Raw genomic sequence first — 16212 nt, forward strand, 5'->3', positions numbered from 1 at the left:
TTGGTCGACCCCGCCGGCTTTGTATACTTTGTAAAAAGCCTCGTTTTTTACAACCTTTGAAAAACGTTTCAAAACGTGTCCATAATGAAGGGTAATACAATGTTATGTGCCATTGTTGTGGCATTGTTGGGATTCCTGTGCGCATACACCCTGAACGAGCCGGTTCCTCCTGGTATCACGGAGCCGGTGAAATATCGTCTGTTCATGACATCGATTCGCCTAACAAGACTGCTGGTAAGCTCGGTACCAATCATTGAGTTGTGTCTTATGCTGGCTGTATAAGGCGTCGATATCCATTGTCTGCGAGCGAGGTTGCTTTACCAGAGCTCATGTCATCAGAAGCTTTGTATACAGCTCACCGTGTCAGTTTGGTGCCAAATCTACTCGATTGTGCCGTCTATACGACGCAGACTTGGTATTAAAAAGATAAACGCCTTTTTGATGGTTTGATAAACTTTCGTAGTCAAATCGCACCTACCTCGAAAATCATTGAGTATACTAGGATCCCCGCTCAAAAGTTTCAACGTGTTCGAGTTTTAATTCATCTTTATCTTTTAAAGTTTCATCAACGTTGAGCAGAAAGATATCAAAATTGACTTTTAACCAATACAACAAAGTAGTCTAATAGCTTCTCTCTCCCTCTTTTTCTCTATCTATATCTCTCTCGATTTTCTCATTCTACACTACAATACTTTTTAACTTTCATTGTCATGTGTGGCATGTATTTTTAATATGATTTTCTCATTCTGCTTGATAATAGTTTGAAATGATAAATGATTCTAAAGACATAATTGATATGCTTATTACGATAATGATAACAATGATGATCACTGGGGTAATTTTTTATTAAAGTGTAATGGTATTGTCGTTTCTTGGAATATCAAAGGTTCAAAACAAGACTTTTGAGCTTACAAGACAAAGTGAAAAACAGCATCCGATGCCTGCTGGTGCCCCCCTTACAAATTAATATTAATCTCTCGCTCTCGAGATTCTCCTCTGATAATTAATCGGTCAATAATTACATTTGTTTGTTTGTTTGTTTCATTTCCATCTGAGGAGATGGCGGGATAGCCCATATTCAACTGCAATAGCTGGTCTATCTTCCATGGGGTCCTGCTGGATGTGAGGTTGGACCACTTCACCGGGTTGAACACCCTGCTCTTTGCGATGAATGAATGAAGCGGGATCTTTTACGTGCATGAGCTGTTACTCTCTCATACACGGGACCTCCATTTTATGTCCTATCCGAGGGACAGAGTGTTTTGCCTCTTGCTAGAGGGGACGGTATGCTTACATACAACATTGCTCAGTCCAGACTCGGGTTCGAACCCGGGCCGCGTGATCGTGAGGCAGACGCGCTACCGACTGAGCCAACTCACCGCCCTACATCAACAGTTATATTAGTTACATTGTAGCCTCATCACACTAATGAAATACTTTGATGATGATGGTGTTGCTGATGATTAGAGGACCATGTTCCCATTGCTACCGCTATTATTGTTGCTTTGTATTTTCAATTAGATATCTGCGACTTATTTGCTTCATCGCGACGAACCTTTTCCCAATTTCTACGTCAAGAGAATACGTAGCATCCAGGAATACACCGCACCCAGTCCCAGGGCCGAAATCGCAGGGTCCAACATAAGATCCAGGGTCCTTGACCTCGACGGGGTTAGCGCGCGCATATACGAGCCAATCAGAAGGAGCGAAGAAAAGCAGCCAGGATTCGTCTACCTTCACGGCGGCGGAATGGTGCTCGGAAGCGCAGGTGAGATCTATTCGTGCGGAACACACCAATGAATAACCATTACCACCACCACCACCACCACCACAAACAACAACAACAACAACAACAACAACAACAACAACAACAACACCAACAACACTACAACAACTGAACAAACATGGCTTGAGCATACCTTTACAAACCATAAGGAAATAACTATTGCAATGTGAGATTTCCTGAAATTACGTTACTTCTTGTCAGAATTGTGTAGGATGGATGTGAAGGAATCATACACTGTATGGGTTTAATTAATTTTGTCATCCCGTTTGTTCATTCTAGATTCCTACGACACGCAGACTCGGAAGATTGCTGAGGGTCTAAACGCAGTGGTCGTATCTGTCAAGTAAGTTCATGTTTCAATTAACTTTTGCCGTCATGTAGAAAGCTTATGTATGTCGCTTGTACAATGTATAGTAAAAGTCACTAATAATAAATATTACCAGCTAGGTGAATTGTTAGATATAAACTCATTGTAAAACACGTGATAGGGCCCACCTTTTGAGTCACGACCAAGAAGAAAAGACATGCCTTGCGATCAGGTACGATAACTACATCGTGTACATTTCCTCTCTTTTTTTCATTTCCTGTCACCAACATTCCCATCTTTCCTATAGCCCCCAAAGGGTGAACAATGCCCAAGTCTTTCTGTTGTGCATGTAATCAACAGAAGCAAGTTTCATACCACTGAACTTCCTCTTGCCTATGATGATATGTCTACGCCAACCATGGATAATATTGCATGATGGAACCTTGTTTACCTACCAGTTACTTTATCTAACATCGACATAATGTCGGCAAAGTGGAGTTAAGCTTTATAAAAGTAGAAATTCATGAAACAGGTAAGAAGTTCATCACTCAGACAGCCATTACAACGATTGCCATAAATTCCAGTTCATCTGTGGAGTGGTTTATCTAAAGTAGGAAACACGCCGTACGTATTGTTAATCAATTCCCTCTCACTCTTCCGATTTCTTCCCTCCTTTATCAACCAGTTATCGCTTGGCTCCCGAGCACCCATTTCCCGCTGGATACGAGGATTGCGAGAGAGCCACCCGATTCTTCATGGAGCACGCCGAGGAGCACGGCGTCGATCAGCGTCGTATCGGCATCGGAGGCGACAGCGCAGGGGGTCATCTTTCTGCGTCGGTCGCACAAGCAATCAATGATGATCCCGGCCTTCCAAACCTAAAACTGCAGGTTCTCATCTATCCATCTATGCAGAAAATCGATCTTAACACCCCGTCCTACCAAAAATACGCTTCGGATTTCGGCGATGGCGGTATACTCTCAATTCCAAGTATCATCACCTTTGTGACTCTGGCCGAATTTGGTGAAGTAGATCCTTACGTCTTCGAACAGCTGCTAAGAAATAACCACACCTCTTCAGATTTTAAGACCAAGTCGCTGGAGTATATGTACGTGGATCATACCATCCTTCCGACCGATTTTCGCGATCCGCGGTTTTACAAGACGCGCACCGATCCCAGTGACGGAAACGACGCGCTTTGGAAGCACATGTCGCATAATCTCTTAGATCCGCGCAGCGCGCCCTTGCTGAGACGGGACCTTTCCGGACTCCCACCAGCATACATCGTCACGTGTGGATTTGACGCTTTGCGAGATGACGGTGTATTCTACAAGCATCGCTTGGAAGAGGCCGGAGTGGCCGTGAAATGGGTCCATTACGAAGATGCCTTCCACGGCGTAATGTCGTTGTCAGGGTTACCGTTCCAGCTTGGACACGCTATCATCGATCACATCATCGAATTCGTGAAAGAAACCATTTAAAGTACTTTAACTTCACCGGTTGCTCTCGTAAGAAAAGCTTTATGTGAAGGAGGGAGAGAGGAATAATTGTATGCATGAAAAATTTTGCATCGCTCAGAGCAATGGTCGGATTATACAAAGTTTTATATCAATTTATGGTATTGACGACACCGACGCAGCTGACGTATGTGCGTGTATGTATGTGTGTTAGTGTGTGTCTTGTGTCTCCGTGTGTCTGTGTGTCTGTGTGTCTGTGTATCTGTGTCTTATAAATAATTCTCGCAAAACTCAGGTTTAAGATATTGGGCCCAACCCATGAATGCACGGACACCCTTTTGCGTACTAACTCACGTTCTCTCATAAGAACATCTTCCCAAGGATAATGGGAAGATAGACGTACCAGTGAGATTCCAATTTAAGCTCAGACGAAAATTCATATCTGTTATAAGTGCTCTGCCCGAGCTTTAATTAAATTATAAATTATTTCAAATGCAATAACTGTCACACTAGTAATGGCCATTGTAGAAGCGTTGGTGGTTAACACTGATTACCATTACAGGTGTTATAAAAGTTATAGCAATATTGGGTTTGTTTTTTGTTTGCTCTCTCTCTCTCTCTTACGTGTGACAAGTCTCTAATTCTATCCACTTCTCTAATTCTCCTGGGGTTCCATGATGACATGGTGATGTGAAGTTCTAGGCGATATCAAAGTCTCCAGTATCGTGCAATCTCACGTTTGGTGTATAAATAGACTTCATTATTTAACATAATTGTGTCCATGCAGGTATAGTTGTGATGATATTAATGATGATTTGTATAATTCACGTTTGTATTAACATAATAAAGCAATGATGATGATAATAATAATAATAATAATAATAATAATAATAATAGTAATATATCAGCCTCTCTGAATGTATTTGGATTCGTGGTGATTGGGACAACAGGTCCTATACCAGACTCTTCCACATTCTTGCCTTTAAATGGAAATATAAAATGAGCCCTTCAATTCATTTGAGGTTGAGTTCGTTTTTGTGGAAGCAGAAGTAACAAAAATAACAACAGTATGGTAACCATGTCAGCAACACGGCCATTAGGATTGAGAAACATGTTAGATGAAAAAATCAAATAGAGATGTAATGTATACACACTTGAATTTGAAATGTCATGGATCGGTAACTTTATTAGTTTATAATGACTGCATGCAGAACTATTGATAGCTGTCATAGTTTACAACTAGGCTTCCCTCCTGCGCCTCACAGGTTGCATAAGTGTACTCATCGACACCCTGTGAGAGTAAGATGAGAGAGGTGTCAGAAACGCTATAAATATACTTCGCACTTTCTATTGTAATTGACACGTAAAATTATCACCTGGTGAAACATTGTGCACTTGACATGCGCTTTTATCATCTACCTTTGCAATCCTTGCTTTGTAGCAGGATTAACACCAGTTAAAATATTCCTCATAACAAAATGATACAAATGAATACAGTTCGAGACAGCAACTCGGACACACATGTACACTCTGTTTTGAACGTTATTTTTGTACTCCTACACAAAACCGAGTAACACGCATGTTAGTACACCTGCAATAATTTATACAACCCGTAAAACTATTCTCAGCATTGTCTAATGGTAATGCCATACCTGTAACGTAAACATTTCAGTGTCAATAGAATAGAATAATGTAACGAGGTATCTATGACTATCATGAGAACCTAACCATTATCTTCGTGCTCGTTACACACTTCATGTTATTGACAGAGCGCTGTTCCCTATTAAAACAAGCGGCACTATATCATGCATAACATGGATGAGGGAGGGAACATTAAACTGGACAAAGTAGGGTGAACTGATGATACCAGTGGGTAAATACTGTCCCACTCATCTACTCTCAATCTTCCCCGAGTGCAATCCACCGTCAACATCGCTATCAGCCTGGTATCCGTCGATATAAGGTTTCATTTTGCATTCATTGCTATACCCGTACTCTGACATTAACACAATTGATTTACAGTAATAACTTATCAATTATATTATACCAAAATAAAAACAGAAGGAAGAAAGAGAGAAGAGAAAAATCTTAAAACAAAGCAATCATCTAACACTTTTTCGTAGAATCTGTTATAAATCTTGTTGAACAATATTGCCACTATGAAAGTAAAACTTACCCCAGATCGTTAACAGTCTGACTGAAAGACGTAAAACATGAGAAAAAAATATCCCTATAATAAAGGTTCAAACACTATTTTCATTGCGCTTCAGCTATTTATTGATTCATTCAATCATGTATGAATCTATTCTTTTTTATGCATCTATTTGGTAATAAAAGGTGATTTCGATTTCAAAGATATGTTTCGATATCAGGCATTGACTATTAACCACTTGATGAATACAATCATCAAACAATTTAATAATTCACGCAGGGGCGGATCCAGGAATTCCGTAAAGAGGGGGCGCCTATACAAAATTAAAGGGGGCGCACGCACCCTCCCCCATTTTTTCTTTTTATTTCTTTTGTTTTGACAAAAATTAAAGGGGGGGGGGGCGCCCGGTTTCGCTCCCCCTGGATCCGCCACTGATTCAGAAATTTCACGACTCAAGATGAATAGTATCTAGCATCTTTTATTCCTTGCTTTGTGCTGCGATGGACAAGGAAGGATAGTGTCGATGATTTCACTGCTTCTTTCAGCGAAAATGTTGAAAAAAAAAAGTTGCGTTTAATATTGCCATCGCAAGAAATGGGCAATTCAATCAGACAAGTTCAGATGCAGTATACATTGTACAGTTGATAAATATTCAGCAAGACTTTTTAACTATTAACTATCATCCTAAGCATCATCATCTTAAAAAGTGAATTTAATCACAGCTGCATACATGCATAGAATACCAAATGCTGGACAATGACTTAATCAAGACGATATAAAACATGCCTGTCATCGACATTTGTCCAAGCAGCTTGCCAATACAAACAATATACCTTTCACATGTCTCATTCACAGATTACGAACATCAGTTAGTTATCAAAGTTCCATAGCGATTTCGAAGCGGATTCACTAAGCATGTTATACCTATATCAGAGACTAGATGAAAAACCTCTTATTGGTGAAATTACAGTAAAAGAATTGTCTTGACAGTAGTACATGACTTTGTAAGACATTATTCAGCCATTTTGTGCTAATGCAAAGTGAATTACAATGATAATAATATTGTATGTCAGCTAATAACGAATACAAATTGCGAAGAATACCATAGTATTGCCTAAATATTTTGTTGAATGAAAGCAATCATGTCCTCAAACATTTGCCTGCCAACTTCGAATCGACCACTTGTCGCGAACCACATAATGCCATGGAACGCGTTCTCGTAGTTTTTCCATACAGTGCTTACTCCCGCGTCCGCAAGTCTTCGCGCATACAATATCCCGTCGTCGCGTAAACAATCGAATTCGCACGTTAGAATCATCGCACTAGGGAGCCCCTGCATGTCGTTCCTCACGAGAGGCGAAAAGCGGGGGTCTGTGTAGTACTTTTCGACTTCATTCCAAACCTCATCGGATCCTGTACACTTCTCCATATCTTCTTTCTGCTTCGCGTACTTTCCAGACAGACGTAGTTCCTCGGGAATCAAATTCCGATCTACGTACTGGATGAAGGGAGAAGATGAAAGAACACTTGGCGAAATGTGTTCATTTTGCATAGAGCGACTCGTAGTCACGGGGTCGACCAGACCATGTAAGTACATTGACACATACTTACAGACATCGAGTTTCGAAAGGAAACCGCCGTCGCCGAACTCCGCTTCGTACTTCTGGTACGAATGTGTCTTGAAGTCCAACTGCTGCAGGGCTGGATATATGAGCACCTGTAATTTGAAGTTGGGGATTGTGACGTCATCATAAACAACCTGCGATAGGCCCGCTGCAAAGCATCCTCCTGCGCTGTCGCCGACTGCGCACACTCGATGCGCGTCCACGTCAAAATCCGTCGCATTGTTCAGAAACCATTTTACGGCGCGTAGATTATCATTGAACCCGATAGGAAAAGGGTGTTCCGGTGCTAGACGGTAGCTATCAAACAAGTTAAAAATGGAGAGAGAAAAAACAACTTAAACAAACAAACAAACAGTCAAACAATAAGATGAAAAGAAAAAATGTAAGACGGAGGAAAAAAGAGTGAAATGGATACAGAGCAAAGACAAAACAAACAAACAATCAAACATGACAGGAAATCCATCACTCCATACAGTGTTTGTCACCATAGCTTGTTTGACGGATACATAAGGAATGACAGGATAGTGTCAAGCGGACTTGTTTAAACCAAATTATGTAAAACTAGCGTTGCTATCTCTGTTGCATTTTACATGAATTTCTAACGACGAATTGATACGATTATTCATAATCATATTCAATATTGCCATTATTATTGGAGTTAGTTATTATTATGAAATGATGAAGGAAACTTAATAAATTTTAATGATTGGTTGAGAGCAAATACGTGACCAGTCATTTATCTTGACTAAAGCTAAACATGTGTTTTTTTCTTCAAGAACATCACATTGGATATGATACATTTTCTCAAGGAATACTTTGGCATGGTATGGGATGTGTCTTGTATTGTCAGCTATCTTGTGTGACGCCAATCTATTATGAACTCTATAATCTAGCATCAAACAATAATGAAAATATTACCCTGGTGGCCCCTGGTGGCCCTTTTCTTTTCATTAATTTAGTGACTACCATGTCCTTGTACGTCTTCTATCAAAATAATGACTGGTTGAAATCAATTTGCATTTGGAATTGGATTGGGTAACCCATACTAATTCATGGCTTAACGGGAAATACAATAGGGGAATGATACGGACTTTAATTTTTACTTTCTTCGTTTCATAGAAACTATCAATCTTTTGACAAACCGTAGTTTTCAAAGTGTTTTGCATTACAACAGTGGGTCCTCCATTTTTACAGACCGTGATTAGTATCACAAGTTATTTCATGCATATTATTCAAACTATGTAGCTTGACATCATCAATCGATGTTCTGTTGAAAAATAAAACCAATCGTAATCTAAAATTGGAATTACTTTTCACACCCAGACGATCTGTCATCATTCGATTCAATTAGATTTATTTCCATGGAACAACAATACTAGGGTACATGCAGGTAATATGATACTGCAGGTAATATGGCACGCGTGACTTAAAAACCCTTATTACTCCACCTGAACCACTTCCAAAATGCATATTGCGCCATCTATAGTTTTGTATCATCACTGTGCTTAGTTCTTGATGATTTTCCTGCTCGCTGACTGAAAGTTTGGTGAGAATATCACTAAATACTGAAAAGATATGTAAAAATTACAGTATTTTTTAGCCTTGATATAAGATTTGACATTTCACCAATTACACTGGTGTAAGTAAAGTTATTGTGTGTGAAATCAATTCTTTGCATTTTACGTAAGCTCATTGATTGGTTTAACCAAAGAAAGTGTGTTTTGGTCTATGTACTGTACTAAATATGTGTTATATGGCTTCAAAGGGGACCAACAAGACCCAACAAGCTGCAGGTAATATGAGACGTCAATATGGCGGACAGGTTTTATTGACATCTCTGATTTCAAGTGACTTGCCTAATTAGATAGAAGCCAACATCAAAATACCTCATTTTCTTCTCTGACAGTTTGTTTTATGTTCAAAGTATATAAAAAATGTATCACAAATTACAACACACAGCTATATGAACATGTATGTAAATTAATATTTGTGTACTTTAGATAGGGTGCTTCCAAATTAATGCCACAATTAATTTGGTGTGCTTTAATCTTTAGTTTAAGTGTTATTTTATATGTGTTAGATACTGTACACGATTACTTCAAACATTTGAATTCACAATTTTCATAGTTTTAACCATAAAAGACTGGGGTCTCAACGTTTTGTGTGATATTTCCGCGGTTTTTATTATTTTTTATTCAATTTTCTTTTTGCAACTGAGCTAGGCCAGGCCTAGCTCAGTTGCAAAAAAAAAAAAAGAATAATAAAATATAATAAAATGCCCATCGGGATTATCTTTTTTTCTTTGAACTTTTGTGCAACATTTGATACCTATTTTGTGAAAAATAAAAGTAAACGACCTTTACGTAATAATCTCATGTCCGTAATGAAATCTCATGTCGGCGTCAAATTTGAGAATTTCCGAGATTTGTGTACAAACACACGGAAAATGGCGTTTCATGCTTAAATTCAATTTTTGGCTTAAAATTGTGTTATTTGTCTCAGTTTTAGATAATATTCATATGATATCTATTAAAATTAAATAGTCAAACAACACCAATAGAAAAAAGTCATGAATTTAAGACATAAGATTGTCATTTTAACATTGACACAATGTCTACCATGCACAGTCTCATATTACCTGCACATGCAGGTAATATGAGACTTCTGCGATGATGTCATAATTTGCATATTAACTGTCAACAAAAATATTTGATTGGTGCAAATGCTATATAAAAGGAAGGATGAATAGTTGCTAATTCCCAAAAACAAAGTTTGATGGGTTTCTCTGTATGCATCTTCATGCCATTTATGCAAATGAGCTTAATAGTCTCATATTACCTGCATGTACCCTATTTTATTTCACCTGGCAGGCATAAAAGACGAAACATGAAACGTATGAGTGTACTCAATTAATATTGCTCTCAAAGGACACAAAATGGGAAAGATATGCCTACAACTACTTACTCGACAGAAGCTACGAATGTGTCTAGTTCTTCGGCGATTTTACGTGTCAAGTGGTTGTAAAAATCTAAGACGGAAAAAGAAAAGAGGAAACGAGGAAAGGAGAACGAGAAGAAATCAATTGAAAAAATGAGACAATAGACTAAAGGGAAAATGGGTAATTTAACTGATGTGGGTCAGGAAAAAACAAACAAACAAACAAGCAAACATGAAACAAAATATTATAACATTCCAGGCAACAACCACTGGCATTACATTGATGGAACTCTTTATAAATCTTTCGTTGACTTAAAACCTAGATCACTGACTTGCGAGCAAAAGGTTTGAAGTTATCGCAGTGCTGATGTGCGTTAACCCACCTGCCGATCCGTAGACCATACCACCGCCGTGGAAGAAAAGAATACCCGGCTGTAGCCCGTTCTTCTTTCTGATTGGTTCGTACAGCCTAACCCTGACCCCGTCGAAGTCCGTGACTCTTGACCTTATATTCGAACCCTTTCTGGTTTCTTTCGGCCGTGCCTCAGTGCTCTCATATATCAGTCGTTTTGCCTGCACGGGCGCGAACGGCTTCCGTCGATTTAGCAGCACATAAATATATTCCTGTTTATGTTGTATGTTTATCAAACGAAAATGAAATAAAAACAATAACAAAAAGAATTTAAATGCATTTCATTAAGACTGGGAGTTCCCCACCTTAAAGATGGGTGATGTCAGATGTAAGATAGTGCACCTGCACAAGATTCTTTTTTTTTTTTTTGGCATAACACAATTTCTACTTTATGAAATCATGTTGTCTTATCACGATGGATTATGCTCTTCTTCACACTGATATCGCGGCCTGTCTTAATTGTCGTTTGACCCATGAAAGAGAGAGAACTTGTGAAAACATGATTTACTAATCACAGCAATGTCGACGTGTGAATTTGATGGGTTGGCGTTAGATTGCTGCCATTGTAACAATGCAATTGTCGTAAGTCTTTTGTGTAGTGTAGCGATACCTCTGTGGCTTGCAAATCCTTACTTGGTGTTGCTCTAAATTAAATCACTGTCAAGTATCAAAAACATGTAATTTCTGAAGTTTAAAAAACAAACTATGCACCATTTAATTATTCTCCCCGTCTCCCTCCCCTCTTTTTAATACAACATTTTTAATACAACATCTGCTCCAGAGTAAATCGTCCACTTAATTTTCGACGTTTATGACCAGTCAAGGCTTCTTAGATACATATATTGCAAACACTTTGTTTTTTCAGCAGGGTTTATGTGACATTTTTATGTTAATGATCATTGCTGTAATGTTCAGTTGACTTTGATATCTTCTCAGTATTTGCTCAGATTTTTTTTTTCAATCTTAAAGTTTCCTTTTATTGACACCACGATTGACATCACCTCCACCCATGCACCTCCCTTTCCCTCAAGTTACCATAACTATCTTCATATAGTTTTGATCTATTATGACGTATAAACCTACTTACCAAGATTCGAGGGAGAACAAAAAGGCTGATCATGAGGCGGTATTTCCAAGGCTCAGTCATCCCGTCAGGCACACGGATCCGTCTCACCAGCACCACCAGGGCCGTGGCTGCGGCACATGATAACATCAACGAGATGGACATGGTTTCAATATCACGTCTTCACTGTCCCTCCTCAGAATGTCACGGAAATCCTGGAAGAAAATGAACGAGTTCAAGCAATTTCAAGGGTCGTTTGTTATTACAGGATTTGACAGTGAGTCATAATAATCATGAACAACACAACTTCTACGACATGTTAGAAATCCAAGTAGGAACCTCAATGACTGCACTTTATGTAAACACACACATGCACACGCCACACACAATGAGGACGAAAACGGAATGACATGAATATGATATAGAGAATGACAATACATTGTGTCGAGTTTTCTCACTGGCAATTATAGATCCGTGTGTAAATGGTTATGTTGTGAAGCATTTTGTGCGGGGAAAATACTGAGAAACACTGCAAATTCATCAGACACTGTAGGCGGCAATACTATCAACTTTTTGTTTGGTGATATAGATTCATGCGTATCATAGTTGTTCTATCTGGCTCGTACATTGTCGACACTAAACAAACAAAATCGTGAAATACCAAGTACTCACGGGAGCGGAGAAATATTATGAGAAGCTTCTATTATTACTTTGGGCTATAGCAGAATACAAAGATTGAACAGTTAACACAGAAATCGAATTGAACAGCTACAGTTTAGTAAATCTCTGCGAAATGGCATCTATATTGACGTTATAGCTACTATACCCATGCTAATAACCTGCGGCAGGCCTTTAAAGTACAATATGTTGCGACAAGGAAGTAATCTCGAAAAAAAAAACACCAACATTTGAACAAAACTAAAACTAAAAATTAATCATGATGATTCGACAGACATCAAACACTGTAGCTGCCGTGCTTTAATACTCTGCATGCCACAATAAATGTATTATATGTCCATAGGATTGTGTGTGAAATTTGTGCAGATTTGACTCATCGGCCGAGAAAGGATTAATGGAATGTGATTACTTTCTCATCATATTAATGTACATAAACTAAGTGTGTATTCTAAAGATAGCTATTACGGTTTCGAGTTTGTGACAAGTCTGGAGTAGGAATTGAGATGTTAGTGTCTCTCTGTAGACGAATTGGTTTAGTTACTCTCTAAAGTCATTCAACAATGACTTATGTAAAGCTAAAAAGGCATATCCTTAAAGGGATATGGTATAGTATTTCATTGTCCAAATATTATTTTGTTTTTTAGTCTCTTTGTGCGCTTAAGAACACCAGTCATAAAGCGCCTTATAAATGCAATTATTATTATTATTATTATTATTATTATTATTATTGTTATTATTATTATTATTATTATTATTATATATTATTATTAGTATTGTTATTATTATCATTATTATTATTATTGTTATTACTATTATTATTATATATTATTATTAGTATTGTTATTATTATCATTATTATTGGTGTAACTGACAATTGGACTTTAAACTTTTTGTGAGATACCGAGAAACCACTTATGAAGAATAGAATAATGCATACCCTTCTAAGAGGACTATACAAAGTCTATATTTTGATGAAAATCGGTTTTGGAATTGCTGAGACATCAAAAAACAAAGTAAAACAAAGCTTTCGTGATAAAAGGTGGGTCCCACCTTTCATTAGGATTGCTTTGTTTTAGATTTCTCTGCCATTTCATAACCAATTTTCATTAATAAACGTTGAATTCCTCTTGGAATCACATGCTCTTTAATATTTTGCAAGAGGTTTTTCACTATCTCACCAAAAAAAAAAAGAAATCTGAAGTTATGGTTCAATCAAAACTATACGATACCTTTACGTACTTCGCACACGGGAATTATAAACCTTACAGCAAAGCCATGAAAACCGTTTATAGTCAATGGGCGATTCGTCTAAAGAAAGTTTTGTTTTAGTTACTCTGTTAAGTCATGGAATGCCGATGTAAAATTAAAAAGGCATATCATTCATGCAATACTTCGCAGGCAAGGAATATTGTAAGCCTTTGAGCAAAGCAATGAAAACCATCACGGGCGTTTTGTGTAAATTTAAGCAAAGGAATATGACCAAAACACGCCATATACAAAATGACAAGGACGACTGTTTCGAATTGTCCGTAGGCTATAATCATATCTAACGGCCGAAGCATGATTGTTACGTGATAGACCTATCATCCCATGCCACAAGTATTCAAATTGTTAATACACCGTTGTTTGTTTCTTTGTTTGTTTTTGGTTTGTTTGTTGTTGTTTTTTTTACTGGAAACGTTTAGACTTTTTGGTTATCAATAAGTGTTATGACTACATATAGTTATGAATATCCATGGGGCCTTTTTTTGCGCACATCTTCTCTAATTTTCCGTATACAAAACAAGTCATTCCTTTTCAGAAGATTTCAGACTTATATTAGTTACCCTATAATAGTAACCTACTTCCCTGCAAGCCATAGTTACACCGCCGTGCGCCTCTCTGCCAAACGTTCCGCTCAGATCTTTACCATGCACCGAGTAAGTATTATGTTATTCTATTATACACATCAAGCAGAAAAAGGCGCTGCTAACCAAGGGTCCTACTCAGAGAAGGACACCCGTGCTATTATCCTGCACCTATTATGTGTAAAGGACACTCTAATAATACATGGCAAGGAAAAATAGAGTCCTTTTCTGTAAAGGGACTCTACGGGAAAGCAGACCACGGCGCCCCACCATGCTCATATCGCGTTATGTTTACTGTTTGCTGTCCGCCAAGCGCAGTATACAAAGTGATGTATTAATAATTGGATGAAAAATGACAGCACTTGACGGTACATGCAGATCGACGAGTGATCAGCTCCAAGGACGTAGACATGCAGTTGTATTCTGTAAACCCGGAGAAGAACATCATGGCGATTAATGTCTATCAAATGAAGAGTTCCCTCATTACCTAAAATAGCGCCTATGAGTCACGATTCCTTGCTGTTCGCATCCGCAGAGAAAATGAGATGTCATATGCATGTCGTCGGCTGCTCTGTAGAACCGTCTGCTACGGTGCATATTGTGTGCAATGGGTGGGTTCAAACGTCAGTTTGGCTCGCCTGCACCTGTAACGTTATCATTTAGCTCGACCCTATACGATGGTTAATACTGTCACACATACCAAGCACTGTCAAAATGCCATATAATCTGCAAAAATAACTGAAACAGCACATTTCATTTCAGATATACTCACGTTTTATGTTGACTTCGCCATAGATCGAGGCCCGCCCGCTAGCTTGTTTGCCGTCAGTGTGTAGCGGCGTTTCCGTGCGGCGCTGTCATAATTACGTATTCGCGCTTGAAGGTCACTTTCACTCCGGTGGTCAATGCAAAGACTGTATGCTATTTTCATGTTTTAAAGGGACCCAATGGAAGCTACCGCATACAAGAGAGATTTGCCCAAGCATGGCAGTTACTATAATAGGTACCAAGCAAGCAGCAGTACGAATAGAAAGAATCATCTGGTATAATAGGAGCTGTTTTTCTCTGCTTCACACAGTATTATCACATACTCTGCCCTAGCTATAGCTGATTTGCGTGCATCCGGGAATTTCATCACTAAATATGATCATGCTAATTCAGGTATTTACTGAGTTACCAATACAGTGAGTAACCATGATTTCTGCCACATCGAACCATTCAAATCTAAAGGTAACGGTCTAGAAGCTGTAACACCTTTTCTCTTTTAGACAAGAAAATTAATGTTTTTATGTGCCATGAAAACATCAATTATACATAATCTTAAACACTGTTGAATTCAAAGTGTATACTAATGCAAAAAGTGTCATGTTGTAATTGAGTTTGTTTCACACTATACGTATACGTTCGCCAATACTGTATCTGTGTGATTATAATTCCGTTTCAATAAGACAACCTTATAAGGTTGAAATTCAACTTTGCCTGTCGTTCAAATCCTGTTTCTTATGAATATAGGGGCCTATAGTGTGAGGTGTTTCTAAAATTACACATAATTATCATCATTGTAATAAACATCTTAATAATATCAGTAATTGTTAATGTAAACCTCGCATATTTTTTTCAGCAAACAATAGAACTTGCACTATATGGTTACTTTGATGACATGCACCAGTAATTATACTGTGGCTCTAAATCTACAAACCTCCCAAGACATTTATCACTTAAAAACTAAGAAAAACTGAATAATTTCACAAGACAACCATCTTGTGTTGTTTCTTCCACATTAAACGATTTTTTTTTAAATAAACCTATATAATATTTACAAATACAATTCGATTCAATCCATTTCAGTTGAGCTTAGAAATGAAATATAACACAATTCCTTGCAACTTATACTGCCTTATATATCCTTACATATTTCAGCTAAGCTAAGCTCTTTGGTCAGACCCAG

General features: G+C 38.1%; 2 protein-coding genes across 2 annotated transcripts; one reads left to right on the top strand and one right to left on the bottom strand.

The window, feature by feature from the left end:
* LOC139739063 (arylacetamide deacetylase-like) lies at positions 1-3754 on the top strand. Its single transcript, XM_071649676.1, has 4 exons — positions 1-234; positions 1522-1768; positions 2066-2129; positions 2779-3754. Exons 1-4 carry the CDS (start codon positions 85-87, stop codon positions 3572-3574), a joined length of 1257 nt encoding a protein of 418 aa, XP_071505777.1. The 5' UTR covers positions 1-84; the 3' UTR covers positions 3575-3754.
* A 3029-nt stretch (positions 3755-6783) lies between these two features.
* LOC139739054 (neutral cholesterol ester hydrolase 1-like) lies at positions 6784-11904 on the bottom strand. The gene is made up of 4 exons (XM_071649666.1): positions 11764-11904; positions 10648-10888; positions 10292-10355; positions 6784-7624 (listed from the first exon to the last, which is right to left on the bottom strand). The coding sequence occupies exons 1-4, from the start codon at positions 11902-11904 to the stop codon at positions 6817-6819; spliced, it is 1254 nt and encodes a 417-aa protein (XP_071505767.1). The 3' UTR covers positions 6784-6816.
* Positions 11905-16212: the final 4308 nt, after the last annotated feature.

The sequence above is a fragment of the Diadema antillarum genome, unplaced genomic scaffold, assembly GCF_040938485.1.
Source record: "Diadema antillarum isolate AM-2024a unplaced genomic scaffold, OU_Dant_1.0 seq00000781_RagTag, whole genome shotgun sequence".
Lineage (NCBI taxonomy): Eukaryota > Metazoa > Echinodermata > Echinoidea > Diadematoida > Diadematidae > Diadema > Diadema antillarum.

Coding starts and splice junctions, on each gene's coding strand:
- LOC139739063 (XM_071649676.1), top strand. CDS start 85: ATGAAGGGTAATACAATGTTATGTGCCATTGTTGTGGCATTGTTGGGA. Junction 1,769..2,065: donor AATGGTGCTCGGAAGCGCAG/GTGAGATCTATT, acceptor TGTTCATTCTAG/ATTCCTACGACACGCAGACT. Junction 2,130..2,778: donor GCAGTGGTCGTATCTGTCAA/GTAAGTTCATGT, acceptor TTTATCAACCAG/TTATCGCTTGGCTCCCGAGC.
- LOC139739054 (XM_071649666.1), bottom strand. CDS start 11,904: ATGTCCATCTCGTTGATGTTATCATGTGCCGCAGCCACGGCCCTGGTG. Junction 10,356..10,647: donor TATGGTCTACGGATCGGCAG/GTGGGTTAACGC, acceptor TTTCCGTCTTAG/ATTTTTACAACCACTTGACA. Junction 7,625..10,291: donor ACATTCGTAGCTTCTGTCGA/GTAAGTAGTTGT, acceptor CTTGTTTGATAG/CTACCGTCTAGCACCGGAAC.